Raw genomic sequence first — 21283 nt, 5'->3', positions numbered from 1 at the left:
TAGCGGAGTGACAGCTCAGCCTGAATCTCATGGATCACAGCTGCACAATGGAGAGCACCAGCACACACACACACACACACACACACACACACACATACACAAAGACAGAGAGAGAGAGAGAGAGAGAGAGAGAGGAGAAACTACTGGCATTTTAATACTTCTACACAACAGACTGACACCTGCGTAGACAAACACACAGATTACTCCATATGTGCACACACACTTTGCATTTGGCTATCTTCTGATTTGAAATGCTTCTCTTCTTCTCCCAGTCATGGTCCAAAGGGCTTGGCTCAGCCAGTCATGCCGTGTATGGATTCATGTCTATGTAACCTGCCTGCGCCCCGTCTGCATGATGGATGGTGTTCGCACACAGCCTCGACTTTATAACTTGCAGGGACTTTATTTGCATGTGTTTCCATTACCAGTAAAACCGCGCGTGATGTAGGAGAGCTGTTTTAGTTGTTAAGATATTAGGGGCTCCTGTTTCTTACTGTTCTATTTTACGCATGGCCGTCCTCCCTAGTGCAGCGGTGGCGGCGGCGGCAGCAGCCATGAACGGCGCTGCTCATTTCCCAACTTCGCCTATGAAATAAAGAGCCATTTACGAGGAACAATGTCCCGGCCACCACATCTCCCTCTACGCTGCCCCCACTATTGGAGAGATACCATTGAGAGTCCCGAGCGCATCAATTTGGGCCTCAAATGACTTTCTCCAGCTGGCCAAATCCTGACAAGCTTTCTGTTCTCCTTAAAAAGAGCCCTTTATCATCAAGAGAAAGGAAGAAAGGATGAGCGAGGGACAGAGCGAGAGAGAGAAAGTCAAAAAGCTAATGTCTCACTGACACCCTTTCTCACACAACAGGGGAAATTTCTGTTCTATAACGGGTTCTGGTTAATTTGAAGTCAATTGGAGAGTTATTAAAAGGATCTGTGAGCTGTGCTGAACTTGGTCAAGGGCAACAAACTCACCCTGGATTCTATGTGAAACAATAGACACAGGACCGTCACCTTCAGGCAAACTTGAAAGTTTCTATCATTTGCGAATAAACTACTTTTAATACTGTGTATGTAGATTTGATTCCATCCTGTTTTACTTAGTTATTTCAGCCTTGAATACGTTTTCCTGCCGTTTCCTTTTGAACACCTGCTTAGATTCCGTGGGGCAAATCCCATTGTTGCGGATTTGCTTCATTTTTTAAGGTATTGTTTCAGGTTTATCTCTGAAAGCTTCATGTTGCCTCTGAAATTACTCTGCCAATATGTATGCAAATGTCAAGATCCACCACCACAAATTAGATTTACCTCATTTCCCTGTTGTTCCTACTGTATATCCTTTTTGTGGTCTTCAGGTGCAGGTTCAGTAGTTTAATGTAACACTTCTGTGCATTATGGCACAATTTAGTGTGTGCACTGCAAATAATGTCAGGAACCAACATTAATAAAGCGAGATGCAGAGGAACGGAGGCTCTCTGATTAAATTCACATGCACATGATGAGTGTATCATACTGATGTGGGCAAACACACGCTCACACACAGGTATAGCCAACAACTAAATGAGAATACAGGCTTTAATCCACAGGGAACATATAGGGATGGTGCAGCTATTCATTGCCAAGCACAACAGCAATAATATAGAACAACCTGGAAATAAATAAATAAATATAAAATAAAGGGAGGAAGAGAAAAAAAAATGTGATTATGTTTTAAATTAGATTTGATTTAGATTTATTTTGCACATATATGTTTATATATTAGGGCTGTCAAGTGATTAAAAAAGTAATCCAATTAATTTCATGCTTTGTGACTCTGTGATTAATTAATCTGAATTAATCACATACATCAGCATTTGCTGTGAAAGTATTTAACAGTTTCAATTCAAATGAATTTTGACATTGCAATCCATTTTGCAAGGGAGTTAGTTAGTTGGTCACAGGTAGACTTACTCAGTTTGAACGCCTGGTTGAGTGTGGCCTGATGAGGCTGGCTGCTAGTGCTAGCATCAGAGGCTGTGCTAGCCCAGACCTTTGGGTTCGCTACTAAATGCTTTGCGTTGAGGTGATATTTCAGGCTTGAAGTACTCCCATGGTACAAAAGTTTCTTACTACAGAAACTGCAGAGAACGGTGCTCCTATCAACAGTTCCATCTGGGTGTTTTTAAATGTAAGTGTTCCATTCACGAGGCCAAGCATCCATCCACCCACCCACCCACCTACCGAGCAAACATATTCAGTAAAGAAGTATTTCAAACAGAGGTATTTCACATCCAAAAAGGAGTAGGAAGAAGTAAATACTTACCAAATCATGCATCTTTTATAATATTTAATCAACAAATTTTAGATTAAATATGACTCTTCCCACGTTCTGGCACAGTGTTTCCCACACATACCTCAATCAAATCAATCTCATTAAAAAAAAAAAAAAAAGATTCAAAACTACAGAAAAACAGATCAATCAGAATAAAAAACAACAGACAAACAAAAAAACTGTCAGTTCCCCTTTTCAATCATCCACCTCATATGCATTCAATCAAATGTTGTTTTTATATCTCTCTTTTTTTTAATTTGTTAAATGTTCTGTGTGTTTTCACTACAGTTGCTCCATAAATTAACTCCTTTGACTGTAATATAATATGTTGCATTAGATATTTTGCACGAGTTGTTTCTTGAACATAAAAACTCAAATTGTGTTGAATTTGTCTCATTTGAAACAACTCTTGGATACTGTTAGCTCTGCACATGATTTGACCCCTTTTAAGACAACCAGGTCTTCAAATATTTGTGCTTTTAATTTGTTAAGTTGGCTCTCTATACATGGTTTGTTCATAATAATTAGGGCTCTTTTTTTGAAGGAGGAAGATTGGATGTGTTTGTTTTATATGTCTGTAAGAATGTATGCAGCACAGCCATTGGAGCAGAACATCCATTACAGCAGACATTAAGAAAGTTCATTATCATACATTTACTCATTAGACAAGGTTCCTAATAGCGGTGGCCATCTTAGTCCACGCTTGTTCAGTCTGAGGGCGGGCCTTGTTTAATCTCGCAGCGAGACACTCCGTGTTCACAGTCTGCAGTGTTTCATAGATATTTTAGTCGCAGCACTGTAAACCCAGAAGGGAGAAAAGAAGAAGCGTTCTTCTCTGATTAAGTGTGAAAGATTTGTTGTTACAGACACAAGGCAGAGTCTGGAACATAATTAAATTGTAGTAAATCAGCCGGAGTGGAATTAACACATTTCCAAAAGGTTGTGGTAATAGGACACTTTCAAAAAACAAGTACAAGAATGTTACCAGGACATTATCAGAGCAAAACAGGCCGTTATATTCAGAGGTCAAACCGATTTTATTGCTCCCTCCCCGAAGATGATGTTCACATTAAGTTTTAAGTTAATAATTAATGGATTTTGTAACTCCTATTAGCCTTTCTATTTAGGGGATAATCATGCTGTTAGTGTTGAAACTACATTTCCCATATTTTGGGGGCTTTGGAGGTGTGTGTGTGTGGGAGTGAAACCTTGCAACTCAAGCCCTGTTTGTTCAGATTTGGACAAATTAGCATAATTAAAAGTATGCAGAATTAGCCATTAGCAGTTCTCGCTTGCAGTGTTCAGACAACTATGACTTTATTACATTGATACTGAAGAAAACTTTAAAACGTGGTGATTCTCAGGCATGTAAGGAGAATTTTTTATGATTTCTGAGCAGATTGATGGTCATTTATTCGCAACAGACAACTGAGATAATCCTCAGCAAGTGTAACTCACGCTGAATCTTTAAATATGTGTATTATCTGTGTCTTATGACTCTGATAAGAAGCAGGATTTTGACACAAATTGCAGCAGTCGGTCTCTAATGTATTTAAAATGCCTTAATTGCCTACATGAGCTGAGTCCAACTGCTGACCGTGTTGTTCAGCAGGCAAAATCAGCAGGCAAAACTACAACAACTTGCTTCCCTTTGTTTTAAAACCCCAGCACACACCTGTCCCTTTCACCTTACTCAGTATCTTTACCTCATGCCTCTCCATCCCCGGGGGGATGTGACTCACCGTTTGAAAACCTCTGGTGTAAAAGCTCTGGGAATATCTGCGTTTTCTGTGAGTTACGACGAGAAAAAGCTACAGAGAGAAAAAATGAGCTGGAATTCTCTACAAACAAAATAGCAAGGCTGCGAAAGAAGCAAATCCAGGGTAAATTACTCAATACTTCTTTGAACAATTAGCAGAAGCAGCCAGATTTGGGCTACAATAGCCACGGCGGCGGGCACAGATTCCAAGTCTGGCACTGGGCTGTTCAGGTGGGGGTTTGAGTCGGTGGGAAGCTGTGTGGCAGCAGGCCTGGCAGACATGCTGCTTGTTTGCTTTGCATATGCAGCCTTCACATCCCATCCCATCACTGTTTCACTTGCCTCCGTCTCTCTGTTGTTTCTCTCTGTCTGCTCTTCCAATCCTTTGTTATAATTATGTGAATACTTCTCCACACATTTGGTAGAGTTTAAACGAAGGTGAAACAGAAGCAGTGGGTGACAGTGTTAATAGTCTGGTACATTTCTGCAACACTTTGGTTGATCTGTCCAGCAATTTGTCTTAGAGCCATATATGTCAACAACTACTGACCAGATGGCATGAAATTGGGCAGTGATATTCATCCTTCCCCCCAAGAATTACTCGTACTACTCAAGTTAAGATATTTTTAAAGAATTTTAGTCATTTAATCTTTACGTTCAGTACTAACAAGCAGGAATAGGTGTGAGGATTCCCTTCTATAGCCCTAACTAATTATAAACAGCCTTGTCTCACTCCCACGTCAAAATATGCCCCAAGGCAGTGCTGCCATGGTCGCTGCCCAGGCGGTTTAGCTTCTATGTGAGACATGGTGGGCTATCCATCAACTTCAAGGTAAACAGATCCATGTCATTATTAGCTGCTCAGGGCAATGGATGTAGTTTAAAGAGCGATACACCGCAGCCTTTGTTTGTGTCCCTACAAACCAGGTGTTTTTTAGTGACATCGCCAGTCTTTTCCGATCCATAACCAAGTAGTTTTTGTTGCCTTACCCTCACCGCCAACCCCTTCCTACTGCCGCATTCTTGCCCCTCAAAGCCTGGTGTTTTTAGTGACATTGACAATCTTTTCCCTAACCAAAACCAAGTAGTTTTTGTTGCCTTACCCTAACCGCCAACCCCTTCCTATCGCCGCATTCTTGCCCCTCAAAGCGAGCGAGCTTTACCTAACCTTAACCAAGTAATCTAACTCCTGACCCCCTCTAATGCCGCGTTCTTGACACTCATGCTGGGTGATTTTAAGCAGCGTCTGGGTTCTTTTCCTAACCATAACCAAGTAGTTTTGTGGCCTAAACCTAACCTCTGACTGCCTCGTTCATGCCACTTAAAGCTGGATGTATTTCGGCAACATCTACAGTCTTTTCCCAACCATAAAAATGTAGTTTTGTTGCCTAAACCCAACCACCAACCTTTTCTTACCATCTCATTCATGCCACTCTAAGCTGGGTGTTTCTTAGCAACATCTGTGATCTTTTCTTAACCATGACTGAGTTGTTTTGTTGCCTTACCCTAACCGCCAACCATGTCTTATCGCTGTGCTTGAAGCCAGGTGTTTTTTAGCATCCACTGTGATGTTTGCCCAACCATAGCCAAAGCTGGGTGATTTTTAGCAGCATCCAGGTTCTTTTTCTAACCATAACTAAGTAGTTTTGTAGCCTAAACTTAACTGCCAACCTCTTTTTATGGCCCTGTTAAGCCACTCAAAGCTAGAAAGGTCATTAGTTGGCAAGATTTCAGTGGTCGCTTGATCGCAGAAAAGAAATAATTGTGAAACTCTATTAGGACCTGCGCCTTGTCAAAATAAATTAAAACCTATATGACTGGACCATGTGGGAATTTAATTTGAAAGGACAGGCACAGGAAGAGGCAGTTGAAGACGCACCATGTGTACGGCCTCTAATTTCCAGGGCTGGTACCTGCGGTTATTCCACAGGCTAGTTAATAACATGTTGGGCAGGAAATCCAAAGTGTGGGATCATTTTGAGAAGGTGAAGGACGAACCCAAGGTGATATGTAAACTCATCTTCATTGGTCGACTACAAACATGACGTATCATCTGAAACATGGAAGTAGCTACATGCCCATTAGCCCACAGCGTCATTAACAGGCGGCTCGCTCAGTGTGTGACGTGCACTTGTAGATAAAATATAGGCCTATATTAATGAAGGTTCATTAGTACGGTTTGTATTTCTCTGTAATGTAGCACAGTGTTAACAATGTTACTGATACTATTCTTTCTCACGCCTTCAACTCAAACCATTGTGTTGCCCTGCCATAAATATATCATTTAATAATTAAATTAATATCGTAAACATGCGGACAACTAGTCGACTGATGGCCCTAAATGATGACTATTGGTCAACTAGGAAAATTTTTAGTCGAGCAGCCTTACTGCCTCCATGCCATTTGAAGCTGGGTGTTTCTTAGCATCATCTGTGTTCTTCTCCCAACCATTACAGAATAGTTTGTTGCCTAAGCCTAACAACAAACACCTTCTGCGTCAAGATACAACACCAAAGGCTGCTCTTTTAGTAATGCTGGGGCTTCTGCTCAAGCGGCACAATATGATGAGTAGCAATGAGATCACATTGCAATAAACCATAAAACAACAGATAGTATACAGGAAGTTGAAGAAAGAATACAATGAATAAGGTAATAACCATTGAGGGGTTTTGTAAATGGATTTAAATAAAAGCAATAAGCACAAGATAGTGTTTTTAAGTTATATCTATACCTTTGTTACTATATTTTTTATTCAGTCATGACAGACAGACAGGAAGGTAGATATAGGTTGAGAGCAGCTCTCTGTCTAGAGTTTTTTTTTTTTTGGATAGACAGCAAAGGTAGTTCACCATTTTTAGAAAGAAATGATCAGTATTGTTCCACATTTGCATATAAATGAACAACCGTTAACTGTCAGTGAGACTGAATGATTCTGAACAGAGAAATATGGAGTGGCACAGAGATTAAAACTTAAGATATTAAGTTACTTAGAGTCGTACAAAGACAAGAAATGGAACATTAATACACAACCATGCCTCAGTGCAACATATAATGTGTAATACACGCATGCATTATTTATATTCATAAAATATTGCAAGGATAACCTTTCAGTTGATGTCGGTTCTGACTCAAAACATGAATAAATTACGGATTATTTGTGAATTTTCCACCCACATGAAAGAAACCTCTGGTACCGTTGTTAATTCAGGTCGTGTCAGTTCCTGTTAAACCACATCTTGGCCCCACCGGAGCCAGAGGAGACCAAAACAAAGCCAGGCGACATTAACTCAGTTTGTTCTCATGTTGCGGATCCCCGACAACAAAAGATTGATGACACAGAGGCTTATTTTTCTTATCGGGTTGCAGTTCGTTGAATCTTGCAGCAAATGTCATTTCGACTTCAAAGGCCCGAGTCAGTCACTGAGCTCACACAGATCCATTTGTTTGTTTTCTGTCTGAACTGAATCAGTTGAAAATGAATAGAGAAACAGGTGGATGGAAATACTTAAAAGTCATGCAGAGTTCACCCAGGTTGGATGCTTTGAACACCGACCACTATTTTGAGGACAACAAGTCTTAGCCTAGAGGAAAGACTCAGAGTCAGAGCACAGACGGGCACACTGTTGGCTAAAAAGAAAAAGACAGTGATTTACAGAGAAACCAGAATTCTTCCACCACAGGTTTAGATGTAGGTTGAGGACAGCTGTGTTGATCCTGTATTAAGAACATACTTTACCAGCAGAATGACCATTTTTATATCATTTACTCACCTTGTGTTACATTGAATTCATGAAGAAAACGTTTAACATGGCTTTAACATGAACAGAGAATCCAAAAGTGTCGAGCATTCTTCATGAGTTATAGTCATCGGGGTCCATGTTGAACAACAGCAAAACTATGTCAAAACATCTGTTTGCAAATTTTCAAACAACTCATCCAGTATAATCCAAGTCTGATTTATCCAGTTGTGTGCCCAGTACTTCCCAAACACATGCAAAAAAAACCCCATACTATTTGAAACACCTCTGCACAAACGGTCTCATGCATGGCCAAGTCCTGGATTTAAATTCTGCTCATACTCACGCACGTGCTCAGAAACACTGAGGGCGCGCTACTCGTTGGGGGAAGTGTTTTATATTTCAATGTTTTAGCAAAAATGCATGTGTTTGCAAAGTACTGAGCATATGCTGTATAAATAAGACTTGGATTATACTGTACAAGTTCTGTGAGTGTTTGTAAAAGGATGTTTTGATATAATTTTGCTTTTGCCAAACACAGGCCCTGTTTACTTCAATTCATGAAGGGGTGGGCACTACGCATCCACAACACTGCTGTTCCGCCTCCGTAGGTTGGGACAGTATTCTCAGCGGTAACTGCCATATGAGCGCACCACAGAGTGGCAGTGATTTGCTAACTGCTGGAATACTCACACAGGGACTCACATGCACTAAAGCCCCGTTTCCACCAAACACTTTCAGTATGGTACCTTTGGAACCAACAGTAACCCTTCAGACATGGTACCTAGACCCTAGTGTTTGCACTGCAAACTGTACTCTAAAATGTGGGCGGGGTTGTTGTCACTCACTGCTCCGTCCAGCACTCACTGTATTTCCTCATTACCGGTGACACAGGTGGAAGTCTGCACCTCGTTATCGTCCACAGAACGAGGCTGCACGCCAACATTTTCAGAACAAAACACAACAGGCTGCAGTGAGAGTCTCTCTCCATGGGATATTTAAAGATAGCAGCTTTGTGCATTTAGTCCTTCTCAGGCAAGCTCAGGGGTTTAGTGTTGCCGGAGCCCACAGGAACAACACTCTGCGATGCTTTTTTTCCTCCAAGTGAGTATTAGAATATATGCCTTTCACATAACCCTGCCGAAATTAACATATATACACTTGAAGATCCACTCATTACTAAAAGTGTGTCATATAAAAAAAAATTAAAAAAAAATAAAATAATAAAATAAAAAAGTTGTCACAGTGAAATTTAAAGTGTGTTGATGGATTCAGGTCGTCAACTCATACATCAAGTAACATTACAAGTAGACGTTCCACCTTAAAGGTTGCCGGCAGTCGGCCCAGTGAATTGAATTATTTTTTCTTAGTTACAGTTTACTAATAAAACTCTCCACAGTATGAACAGTGGTTACATTAGCCTCAAAACCAGCCACAGCTCAGCCCTGAGCAGAGTGACCGTCCTCCATTGACCAATCAACAGATGTTGATTGGTCAATGGAGCAGAAGTTAGAGTAGAGAAAGATGATGGACAGGTAACAGGCTTCACAGATTGTTAAAGATACCTGAGCTTATTTTGAAACCTAATGCAAGAATGTTTTGTTGTGCATTTACTATTCTACACATCGAATCATCACATACCATCATCTAATATGTAATTTCACAAAACATTATGGGTGGTGTTTTTATCTTATCCCAGGTCTTAGTAGCACAGTGAACCATTTATTATAGATTCTGAGCAGTTACCTGTAGAGGTCAGCCGCAGTGTTCACACTAGTAGAGCTGGACAACCATAGAGATCTATAGTACAAGATTAGCCTTTGCCAAGAATGAACAGGTGGTTCTTGCTGGTCATTTCTTTGCCACAAGGTTTATTGCTCACGCAGTATGTTTCTATAAGGTAATGCTCTGTTTCATATGAAAATGAATTACACAGCGTACTGACTAAAAAGAGAATTAGTCATTATTGTTTTAAATATCAGTTAAAACCAGCAAACCAGGAGTGGAGGAGGGAAAGAGATCAGTGCCAAAGCCAGGAGGAATGAGTTGGTTGGATCGGGAGACAGAGATGTGGACTCATGTATACGGAGTGGGTGAGGAGGAGAGAAAGAGAATGAGAGAGACAGAAAGTTATTAAGAGTCCTTATCCACATATAGATCATTGAATGTCTTCCTGGCCTGTGAGAACCCTGCCGCCCACCCAACATCTGATAATTACACTTCATTAGGAGAGCAGGTAGTGATGAGAGAAGAGAGGGGCGGCATGAGACACATGCGAGTAGGAAAGCGAAGCACAGTTGAGTGATATACTGTTGTGAAAGGATAATGGGAATTTGATTATTAGGGTAGGGGGGGCGTGTGGGGGGGTGACTCAGATGACATGTAGCCCGCTCTGTGGTTGTGTATGTTTGTGTGTTGGGTTGTTGTGAGTGTGCATTTGCTTGCATGGATGTAGGTAAATTTATTGTAGCTCAGGGGTCTGTATTTATTGCTTTGGTTTAATGTCACAGGAAGACGGACAGGTCTGCCTAGATGCAGAATGTAATAAGTTTTCTGTGAGCCATACACACATATCCTACAGCTTGACATTCCTCCTTGCACCAGCCATACCTATGCCCTACACATCATGTGCTGTAGCAGTGTTAGGGCAGAAGCAGCAGCAGAGCAGCAGCAGTCGCCAGTGAAAGAGTGCTGCAGCTTACAGTGCTGCAGTAAGATTTGTTGGGGCACAGGCCTCTCAGTCTGACAGCCATGTGGGAATGTGTCCATATGGAAACATCCTTCACCACTATGGGCTTGTTTAAGATCGGCTGAACAGAATCGCTAAAGGTGTGACATCCCAGAGGTGCAGTGAGGAACAGGGAGAGATCCTGTGTTTGTGTGTGGATGTGGATGTGGATGTGCTGTCAGCAGAGGGAGAGTGAGAGGTGAGGACTGCAGTATTCCTCCAGTGGGAAGCATTGATTTTCCAGCCCAGCGTGGGGATGTGGGAAATGTCAGCCTCTAATTGAGTTGATAAAACCGTTTTGAGTTTCAGACATAAATATGGTTTCCCCACAAAAGGCCACCGCATTAAACAACTCCCATCTGGAGGTCTGTGAGGAATGAAAGGCCTCCTTGTTGTGTGTGTGTGTGTGTGTGTGTGTGTGTGTGTGTGTGTGTGTGTGTGTGTGTTTACATGGCCTTATGCATGCGGAGTTTGTTTCTCGGACAGCACGTGTCTGCAGATCTGCATGGTGAGAGAAACTGACAGGCGCGCCGCCACTGAATGAAATGTTTTCTTTCATTGTGAATCGGGATACAAGCTCGTTAGAATAAACAGTTTTTGTTGTGGCAGGGAGGGCAGGGATGGAGAGAGTGAGTGAGAGGCAGAGGTCATATCCATTAGAGGTGTAGAGGCTGAATAAAGAAAAGGCTGAATGAAGCCTCTGCTGTCCCCGCTGATTAGCAGATTGATATGCAGAGAGGGCAGAGGACCTACCTGCTGCCTTCAGTGGAAACTCAGTCTAATGTCAGGGGAGGAATGTATGTGTTTCAGTATTTCTCTCATGATTAGATTGTATTGAATTATTGTCCTCTTCTGCGTGTAGCTTATTACATGTATAAAAAGTGTTTCATTGCTAATGGCTAAATTGGTTGTAATGCAACTTAGACTTTCTTGGTTGCCTATAGCAACCTGTGGACTGACTTACATGTAAAAGACTGCGGCCTGGTTATGGTCCTTCACTTAACACTCTGTAGCAACTTGAATTCAGCCAGAGCAAGACTGAGTGTCAGGGTCTGATCACTGGATTGGTACATTTTCTGTTGCTGCCATTGCCTGGACTAGACAAGTGGTTCCCAACTGGTGGGTCACGGGTCCATTTGAAATGGACCTCAAGTGACTTGTCAATGTGTCAGGTTCATAAAAAAAAAAGGGCCGTTTCCTGCTGTAGATTGAGTGGCTAATGGTCAGCTACTGGACAGACACAGCAAACTAGCATGACGGCATGGCCGAACACAAGTATGATGCTGAATATATGAAACCGTGTTGACTTTGAAGTGCTGACAATGCAGAAGTCTGGAGAATGTGGCTGGACCAGTTGGGAACCACTGGATTAGACCTTGCGCTGCCGCCTGCCACCAGCCTGCTGTGGACCCCACGGCTGGAGTTTACACTGGCTAACTTTGAGTTGCTGCAGGGGTTAAGGTCCGAGCTGCTGTCCACTCTATTTTCGAAGGAAGTAGTATCCCAGTGGTAAATGAATGGATTTTTACTTCAGCTTTCTTGCTTGCTAACGCTGTCGCTAGTAAAATACTAACTTATCTGACTGGATTTGTTGGCTTGATACATAATAGGGGTGGGAATCACCAGAGGATCCACGATACGATATTATCACGATACTTAAGTCATGATACAGTATTATTGCAATTTTAAATGCGTTGCGATATGCTGAGTCTTGCAATAAAATATATTGTGATGTATTATCTTCTTTGAACTGTAAATTTTGTCCCCAAAGGAAAACATTTTTTTACCCAGTAAGATAAAGTTTTCAGTCTGTTCATCTCACTACAGCCATTTTTGTGCAGCAGCAAACTGTATCTAGTGGACTGAAGAAGCAGTTGATTAAATTATACTTGTAGGCTACCTAAAGTTTAATTTGTATTTATAATATCGATAATTTATATAATTGAAAAAATCGATAATTGGCACTGTGTGACGATACAGTATTGCCACACAAAATTATCGCGATACTTATCGATTATCGTTTTTTTTTCCCTCACCCCAATACATGATACTAACTTATGTATTATGACTCAATAATAACAGATGTAATGGTACAAAGTGCTTTCTTGTAACCAAGAGCAATGCAGTAGAATGAGCTAACCATAACTTGAGCTAAGGTTAGCCGGCTAGCTGTAACTTAGCTACACAGATCTGCCATTGGTTGTTCATAATGTCAATCATAGCCAGTCTTGTTTTTAATCACTGTTTTGGTGGTGCCAAAGTGCTCACTTGTGGCTATGAATTGCTAGCAACAGAATACAGACTGCAGGGCTTTATAAAAGTTAGCCTACATACAGAACCTTTAAATCTTCAAAGGAGATAGATGCACCAACAGAAGTGGATTGTGCCCCATTGGAAATGGAAAATTAAGATTTTTTTTCCTTGTTTTGGGGTGATATTTAAATAATTCAGCCATACGACTCAATTGCCAAAAACAGCTTGTCCTCTGTGCTTTAATAATTAACGGTGTTCATTACTAAGGTGGTTAACAGTTGCATAATCAAGTTTAAAGTCGTGAGGAGTGCGTGTGAACACATAAGAGTGCACATGTGCCTGTGTTCATCTATAGGGGCCCTGCTCTCGTTATTAGGAGTGATAATTAGACAGGGTTTCACACATTACACCCCGCACACACACTTTCTGTTTCTCTCACATTCATATGTAAGTGCACACACATTTGTGGCTTAGCCTACTGGTAATTAACAGACATAATTAGGCAGACAACCATTCGTATAGGGAATGCATGCTCATGCAAACACACACACACTAAGACACACATTACTTCCCTGGTAATTAAGAGTATTAATTACAAGCATAGCTGTCCCTGTGAGGCTCTGTATCACTCACAGACTGGCACGCAGCGGGGTTCTTATTACTTTATCTCACCACACCATCACCCTTCGCTCTCTCTCAATCTCTCCGGTTACACTTGCACACACATGTACTCCCTAATATGCACCTGCTGGATAAACAAATGGTAGCTAATTAGTCTGAGACTGATAGCTGGCCATAGGTTAACCTCCGCTAGCTTGGGAATTAGGAGAGATCTGCTGGCGAGAACTAAAACAGACCCGTGTGCCTGAGGGGCTGTGCCACTGTCTCTGATTCTTGTCAAATGCCCTTTCAGCTGCCCTCTGCCTCACTTTTTCCTCTTCTGCACTTTGTTATACAGCAGAAGCTGAAGTATACATTTATAAAATTAGGCCGGGAGATAGTTTCCATCTGTTTTGCATGTGATTTTATTGCAAAATGAGCTCTACTTTTCACTGTAGTATGCACACTATCCTAGGTGGACATGTAGGCCAAACTCTCGGTCCAGTCAGGATGGAGTATCTCCAAAAAATGGATTGTAGCTGACCCAGCCTGTTAGCTCAGAGCCTGAGGAAAAATATCTGTCCGTACAAGTGTTACACCAGGAGCACGCCTTGCTTCAAGAGCTCCAGGCATATTCCCAGTTAACGAACTGCCCTTGCACTCTTTGACATTGGAGCTGTGGTGCACCCTCAGCACTTGGAGGAGCCTGACATCATTTATGGAGATATTTTACAGGTCATTCCCAAATTTCACAGTGGTTGCGTGTTTGGATATTGCAGGATAGGGTCTGAGCTGTCTCTGTGGCATGTGTGGCAAGGTGGCACACATGCCCTGAATGTGTGAGCAGCAACAGGGGAGGTGAGAAGAGGAGGCACTGAGCAGAATATTGCAAGCGTCCAAAAGCAAAAGACATAAATATACATATACCATTAAGACAATGCAGAGTTGTATATTGTGCACAGCTTAGTGTCTCATCACTAATAAAGCTCTTAAAGTGAGTGATTTCTAATAAATAAGAAGAGGATTATTGTGGGTGGTTTATAACCTGGTAATCCTCATCCCACTCGTATATTATTTTAAAGTAACACGAAGATGTTTAATATTGCTTTATTGTATTTCTGTAAATTAACATCTCTCTTTCGCTCTCTCTGTTTCTCCGTAGCGGACGGCTGTACAGACTGGTCAGTGGACTTACTGAAGTACCGGGTGCTGCAGGGTGAGCCGGTGCGGCTGAAGTGCGCTCTGTTCTATGGTTACATCCGGGCCAATTACAGCCAGGCGCAGAGTGTGGGCCTCAGCCTTATGTGGTACCGCAGCTCCGGCCTGGGCCACAGCGACTTTGAAGAGCCCATCTCTTTCGACGGCGTGCGTATGAGCAAGGAGGAGGATGCCATTTGGTTCAGACCTGCGGACCTCCAGGACGTGGGCCTCTACTCCTGCGTCTTACGGTACGTAGGGTGGAGGGAAGAAAGATAATGAAGGGGGTGATGCATTTAAATGTCAAGTTTAACAAGTTATCTGATTATGTTTTGTCATAGTTTTTAAAATCCTGAAAGATGTAATTTTGCATTAGATAAGAAGATTAAAACCACTCACATGTCTGTGCATTAAGTATTGAGCTGGAACCTGAAGGTGATTAGTTTAGCATACAAACTGGAAGCAGGGGGAAGCAGCTAACCTGAGTCTTTCCAAAATTCAGAAAAATGTCTGACAGTAACTCTACTAATTGGCACTTTTCATCACAGTTTAATCCACACACAAACAGAAATGTGAAAAAGATAAAAGACACAAATGGTCTTGATGTTTTTATCTAACTCTTAGAGAGAAAGCAAATAAGCATGTTTCCCCAAATTTTGAACTATTTGATTCAATTAACAATTTTGTTCACAAAAACAGCTACAAAAAATACAAGCACAGTTCATAAGAAATAATGGAGACACTTTCGTAACATAAAGAATATTACTTCCAAGTAAAAAATGAGCCAGTTTCTAGAATGTTCTTGAGGTAAGTTGCATCATCTACATCCTCTTACTTTTTCCTGATACATGTAACTGACAGTGTTGAGCGCAGTGTAGTGGCAGGAGGAGCAACGAAGAAATGCAACACGTCACTAATAGGATTTCAGTGTTATCACACATAATGAAGTTCAACCTTTCATTCATCTACACCTCAGCCCTCGGCAAGGTCTATCAACTCGAATTCAGCCAGCACAAACCCCTGTGTCGGGGCTCTGATCCCAGACCAGCCCTGCTAGATCTGAAAACTTTCTGTGTCTGCGCAAGGCTTTTTGTCCCTACGAGGCCACCGTTATTTACCCTACGGGAGGGGTGAGCGAGTGAGCCCTGCAATCTAGAATTTGACCACTGATGTCACTGTTTTCAAACCATTTTACACACTGGCCCTTTAAAGTACCATCTCCAAAGCTGTGGGCCACTCTCCTAGCAGTGGGGGTATGAGTGGGCAATTTTAAAATAACGTGGTAAACACTGCATGTGAATGGTCCAGATTTGCGCTATCTGAGAGCCTTTATTAGGCTGTACAGTAGCTTTTCGCCTTTATTTGATAGGACGGATGTAGCGTGAAAGGGGGAGAGAAATGTGGGATGACATGCAGCAAAGGGCTGTGGGTTGGAATTGAACCCACAGCCACTGTGGCAAGGACAAAGCCTTTGTACATGGGGCGCCTGCTCTACCAGGTCCAGTAGTGGGCGCCCCGTAGTTTCGCTGAATTTATAATGAGCTGCCATAAACCTGAGCTTTGCTTTGATTACTCACTATGAAACAACATTACCCATTACTATTAAATGAAAGTAACTATTCATTTATTCATTTTCTGTAACTGCTTATCCTGTTAGGGGTCACGGGGGGGGGCTGGAGCCTATCCCAGCTGACACTGGGTGTGAGGAGGGGTACACCCTGGACAGGTCACCAGACTATCACAGGGCTGACAGATAGAGACAGACAACCATTCACACTCACATTCACACCTACAGACAATTTAGAGTCACCGATTAACCTGCATGTCTTTGGGAGGAAGCTGGAGTACCCAGCGAAAACCCATGCTGGCACAAGGAGAACATGTAAACTCTCTTGCAGTGAGGCAACAATGCTGACCAATGTATTACATTTTGTATGTAACATGCCCGGCACTGGTAACTTGTGTGTTTACCTTTCAAATTAGATGAAATTGTCTGCTCCCATTAGTTAATTGATCTTATAGTCAACTATAAGCCCTGTGAAGTGGCGAGGGGAGATATACTGTAGAGACAAAGCGAGATAAGTGAATACAAACACAAGCACCCACACATACACACTCTTTAGTGGGCCATTACAGAGAGACTCTTCCTAATACAAGATGCATAATTATGTGGCAGTAACTTATTAACCTTTACAGTGGAGAACATCCCTCAATAAACGGCTCATTGCAGCTCTTCATTTCAGAGAGTTTTTAATAAACCCAGTTAAAGGCCTCTTAAAGACCCAGAGAGGCTTGCAGGATACATTGAGTGTGACCGGGGGAGTGTGTTTGTCAATGATACCCCAGCCTATACTGCAATTCATTACTACTCTCCATAGGACTAATCTGGCACAAACAATCTTGCCTCAGGGTAAATTAATATTGTCTTTGATTATTGACGATTTCTTCCAACAAGGCTCGGTTCCTGTTCAGATGTTTGAGATTCAGAGCATACTTCAGCTCTGTGGAGCACTACAGTTGTAGAAAGTGCCCCCAGCTCCGTCTTTCTCGGTGCTTGTGTTGAGCTGGGGGGGATTTCTAACTTCTCAGATAACCTAATCAGAACACTGTGAGAGATTTGCCTCTGAGCTGAAATCAATTGTCTTTGTTAGGGTGTAAGCTTTTGAGTCACACATTTTAGCACGTATGACCTAAACACTCTTCCCTAAAACTCCCTGCAGGCAAAGACAGGAAAAATATGCCTCAGTCTTTTCTGCAGAGTTCATACAATAAATGCCATAGACCTTCATGTATCCAAACATCAGATGTCTGAATGACAACAACCATTGTAACAACCCTCATTGACATTAGTGGGAATGAGCAGATATCACAGTTGAGTCAAGCCTCTCTGACATATTAACATAAAATATTAGATATATACATTAAGCTTTGTAAAGGTCGACTTTATCTCAGGACTAATTGATTTGGTATTCGATTTACCTAATTGTGCACCTAATAAACTGGCTGCTCAGTGCGTACAATCTCAAACCTTAATGAGTCACTGGGTTGTAAAAATATCATTAAAACATGCAATTAAGAGCACATTACGTGCCACTGATAGTGTGTAGCATGTCAGAATGAGCATGCACAGTATGTGTCATATTTCAAGAATGTTATTTCAATGTAAATTAGTCCTGAGACGTAATTCAGTGGCGTCAATGACCCCCACTGCCATGTGTTACATTTTGTCATGGATGTCTGTATTTACAGATTAACCTCTTCCACTCTGTTAGGACGCTGGGACCAAGGCTGACATTACTGTCTTTTAGAGGCTGTAGCGGGCTGAATTGTAAAGAGACAGTGAAGATTTCGGCATCATGCGACATTGCAAGACCTAAGGAATCCATGTCACGCTAACAAAGAGGGTTAAATAACACAAAGGAAAAACTGGTATGGCTATTTTCACAGGGCTCCCTTGACCTCTCACCTCAAGATAAATGAATGAAAATGAGTTCTGCGGGTGCCCACAAATCTCCCTTTTACAGACACCCCTACTTTATGCTATCTCCATGTAGTATCACCATTTGTTTCTTAATATTTCTACCTGCTGGGATCCCTAAACAGTCTTGGAATTGCATAAATGATATGATTGGATTGGAAAGTTGAGACGCTTATGGATTCAGTGAGCCCGATTTTATTCAAGTGTGATAATGTCCTGATGTTTCTACCTTTAGTCACCATTTTATTATAGTAAGACCTTTTTTTAATGGACAACACTGTAAAAAAAAAAAGACCTTTAGTGACCTCTAGGATAATCACAGCCTCATGAAACTTTACAGCTACAAACTAGAGACCTCAGGCATTCAGAGGATGTATGGCTGCATTTATTGACAAGGGGCAGTTTCCAGAACAGAAGTGCTCCCCATACAATCACTGCAAACTGCAGTTGAGTTTAAGTTTAGTTTATCTGATTTATAAGAGGGCAGTGTGCAATAAACATTTACAAGAAATGAAAACATGGTTGCACTAGATTTAGCGAAACACCAATTTCCATCTGTACATACGTAGAAGTGGTATACATACATACAGTTCTTACAGAAATCAAACATCAGAAGTTTTTGATACTACTGTGGTATTTCAGGAGGATTTTTGACCATTTTTTTTTTTTCAATTCTCAATTGATAATCATGCTTAAATTAGGCACCAAATCTGTGTGGCAAATAGTATCAACCCAAAAATTGCTGCAACAATTTTTGAGACATAATTGAGCATGGGAATATCCGTCATATAGTTCCATCATAATGTCCTTAAACCTTACATTCTTTGAACTTTAAAAGTTTGAATAGTTGCTAAGACCAAACACAATTTTTCATATATATTTGTAAGCAGAAAAACTTGACGCAAAGTGCTGAACTGCATCGTTAATAATCTTAAGTTTCCCAGTTTACAGACATATACCACTTATATGTACCATTAACTACTGATCTCCTATCTCCCCCTAAAAAAAAAGAAAAAGAAAAGAGACAACAATGAGTCTGTGGTAGGAAGTGGCAGAGTGGAAAAAGTTAAGATGAAATATATTGTTGTTTGGTTTAACATGTCATTTCATTACAATTCAACACAATGAAACTAACAAGTGAAGTATCAAATTATCATCATCACATGAAATGCTACATTCCACAATAAAATAATAATGTGAGATAATGGTTCTTGGAGAAGATAACGTCCACTACGAGCCATTTCTAGCAAGTCCTAGTTTCCTATTATTTTTTGAGTCACTTTAATGCACCATTTGACCTGACATGGGTGCTGATATGAGTGTAGAGCGTGGAAGATGCCACAAGGTTATAGTCTTAGACCGCCGTGTGTTTGGTTAATCTTTGTTTTTATGTTGTTTGATGATGTTGTTTAATACACCATTGATTTGAAGTTTGTTTTTGTGAAGGCCTGTATATTTGGAGAATGTTTGTTTGGCAATTTTTTTTTTTTTTTTTTACAAACCACGAAAGTCGAGACATTTACTTCATACTTCCTCAAATCAGTCAACTCTAAAACCAACCGAAGCACCCTGGATCATCAAACAGTGAGTAAAGTAAACCAAAGACAGTGAGTTCATCATATCTCCCATTATGGCGCCTGTGGGTGGCTTTTTCTGAATATTTTGAATAGCTTATTTGGAAGCCGCAATATCTATAAATCATCAGAACATGCCGAATGACGACTGAATGACGGCTGTCACCCCTTTATCTTTAACTCTGTCCAGAAATTGGCCCTCCTTTATAAAAGTTAGCCACCATTTTACGATACCACAATAAGTAAAATCTATGATGTGTCAAAGAACCAGAGCCACTGAAGGAGCCTTGGAAATTTACTGGGTGATACACAGATATTTTTGACCACACAGACTGTGAGTGGTCCGATTAAAGCACTCGCGAGTATGAGATGCATGGAGAATGCATACCAGGAATTTAGTGGTGGTGAAGGCAGCGAGCTATTTAGAAGCGATGATGACTGCACAGTATGCTACAATGATTTTATTGTATCTCAATTCAATCTGATCTTGATGTAAGCACCCTCAAATTAAAGCTGATAGTCAGTGCTTTAAAGCTGTAGTCATTGTTTCATTTCTAATCCAGTGCGCTGCGGTACAAAAGCCAGCACAACAAAAGATGTGTCACTGCCCTAATACCTCCTGACTGCACTGTATATATGGCAGAATGGTTTCCAATAGCTCTGGGCGTGTTGTGTACTGTCTATAAATGTAGGTAAATCCCTCTGTGTTAAGTTCAGCTTTTTACTGAAGCCCTCCAGATGTTTTACTCAGACAGAGATATGGAGGCACACACCGGAGTGTGTGTCTTTAGGTGCTGCATGAATGCCTGCATGTGTGTGAATAGTTATCTTTGTCCTTCTCTGTCTGGAAATTTAAGTCTAATCGCCAGTTTTCACGTGAAGGTGACTTCATTTACATACCAATCTCTTTGTGCTTTCCTCTGCTCTTCCTCTCTTCCACCCCTTTGCTCTTTCTCTGCCTCTCTCCTCTGCATGTCATCTCGCATAAGGCCTGCAACATCGATTCAGATCCATCAATCTGTCCTCCTCGCTCTACCTCTCTCACAGCCACAGTCCCTCCGTGTTCCAGCTGATTAATTATTTTTATAATAGTCCCAGTAATGAGCCAGTGTTTTGAAGAAGGTGAAATGGCGTGTATTTCCTTCCTATGATTACATTATCCAACATGTGGGATGATAATGTGTGGAGAATTACAGCTAACGTGAGCCGCAGACTAATATCCAAAGCAGCTACACTCAAATAGAATGTGACAGACGTGAAAGACACCACAGGACTGTGCATCAACCCCCGGCTGTCCATCAATCAAGCACCACCACTGACACCTTCCCACAATGCCACAGGGTGCCCGCTGTGAATATTTAACATGTAGAGATCTCTCCTATTGGCTCCCTGGGGACTTTAATGGCTCAGGTGCAGGACTGCGAGAGGTCATTTCTGATCATCTTCCTGTTATATCAACAAGCAGCGGGGGTTGATTTTGTAGGTGTGCGAGTTTGCCGACACGTGCATGTATGTGTCCACATGTGCGTGTGTATGTGTGTGTGTTTGCTCGGTTGAATTTGTTCTGTAGACAAATATATTGTCCAAGTGTACTTTGTAAGCCTACAGCACAGCATCTTCCCACTCTATTCCCTCTAGATAGGAGGCAT

General features: G+C 41.4%; 1 protein-coding gene across 5 annotated transcripts in view; it reads left to right on the top strand.

The window, feature by feature from the left end:
- Positions 1–21283, top strand: part of il1rapl1a (interleukin 1 receptor accessory protein-like 1a) — a 430524-nt gene that overhangs the window by 253677 nt on the left and 155564 nt on the right. For all 5 annotated transcript variants that reach the window (XM_049594508.1, XM_049594511.1, XM_049594509.1 and 2 more), the window contains one exon: positions 14548–14833. In XM_049594508.1, coding sequence (XP_049450465.1) covers positions 14548–14833 — 286 coding nt within the window. The remainder of the gene's footprint in view (positions 1–14547; positions 14834–21283) is intronic.

The sequence above is a fragment of the Epinephelus fuscoguttatus genome, linkage group LG13 (genome assembly GCF_011397635.1).
Source record: "Epinephelus fuscoguttatus linkage group LG13, E.fuscoguttatus.final_Chr_v1".
Classification (NCBI taxonomy): Eukaryota; Metazoa; Chordata; class Actinopteri; order Perciformes; family Serranidae; genus Epinephelus; species Epinephelus fuscoguttatus.
The sequence above is the reverse complement of the archived record's forward strand: the minus strand, read 5'-3'. Positions and strand labels throughout refer to the sequence as shown.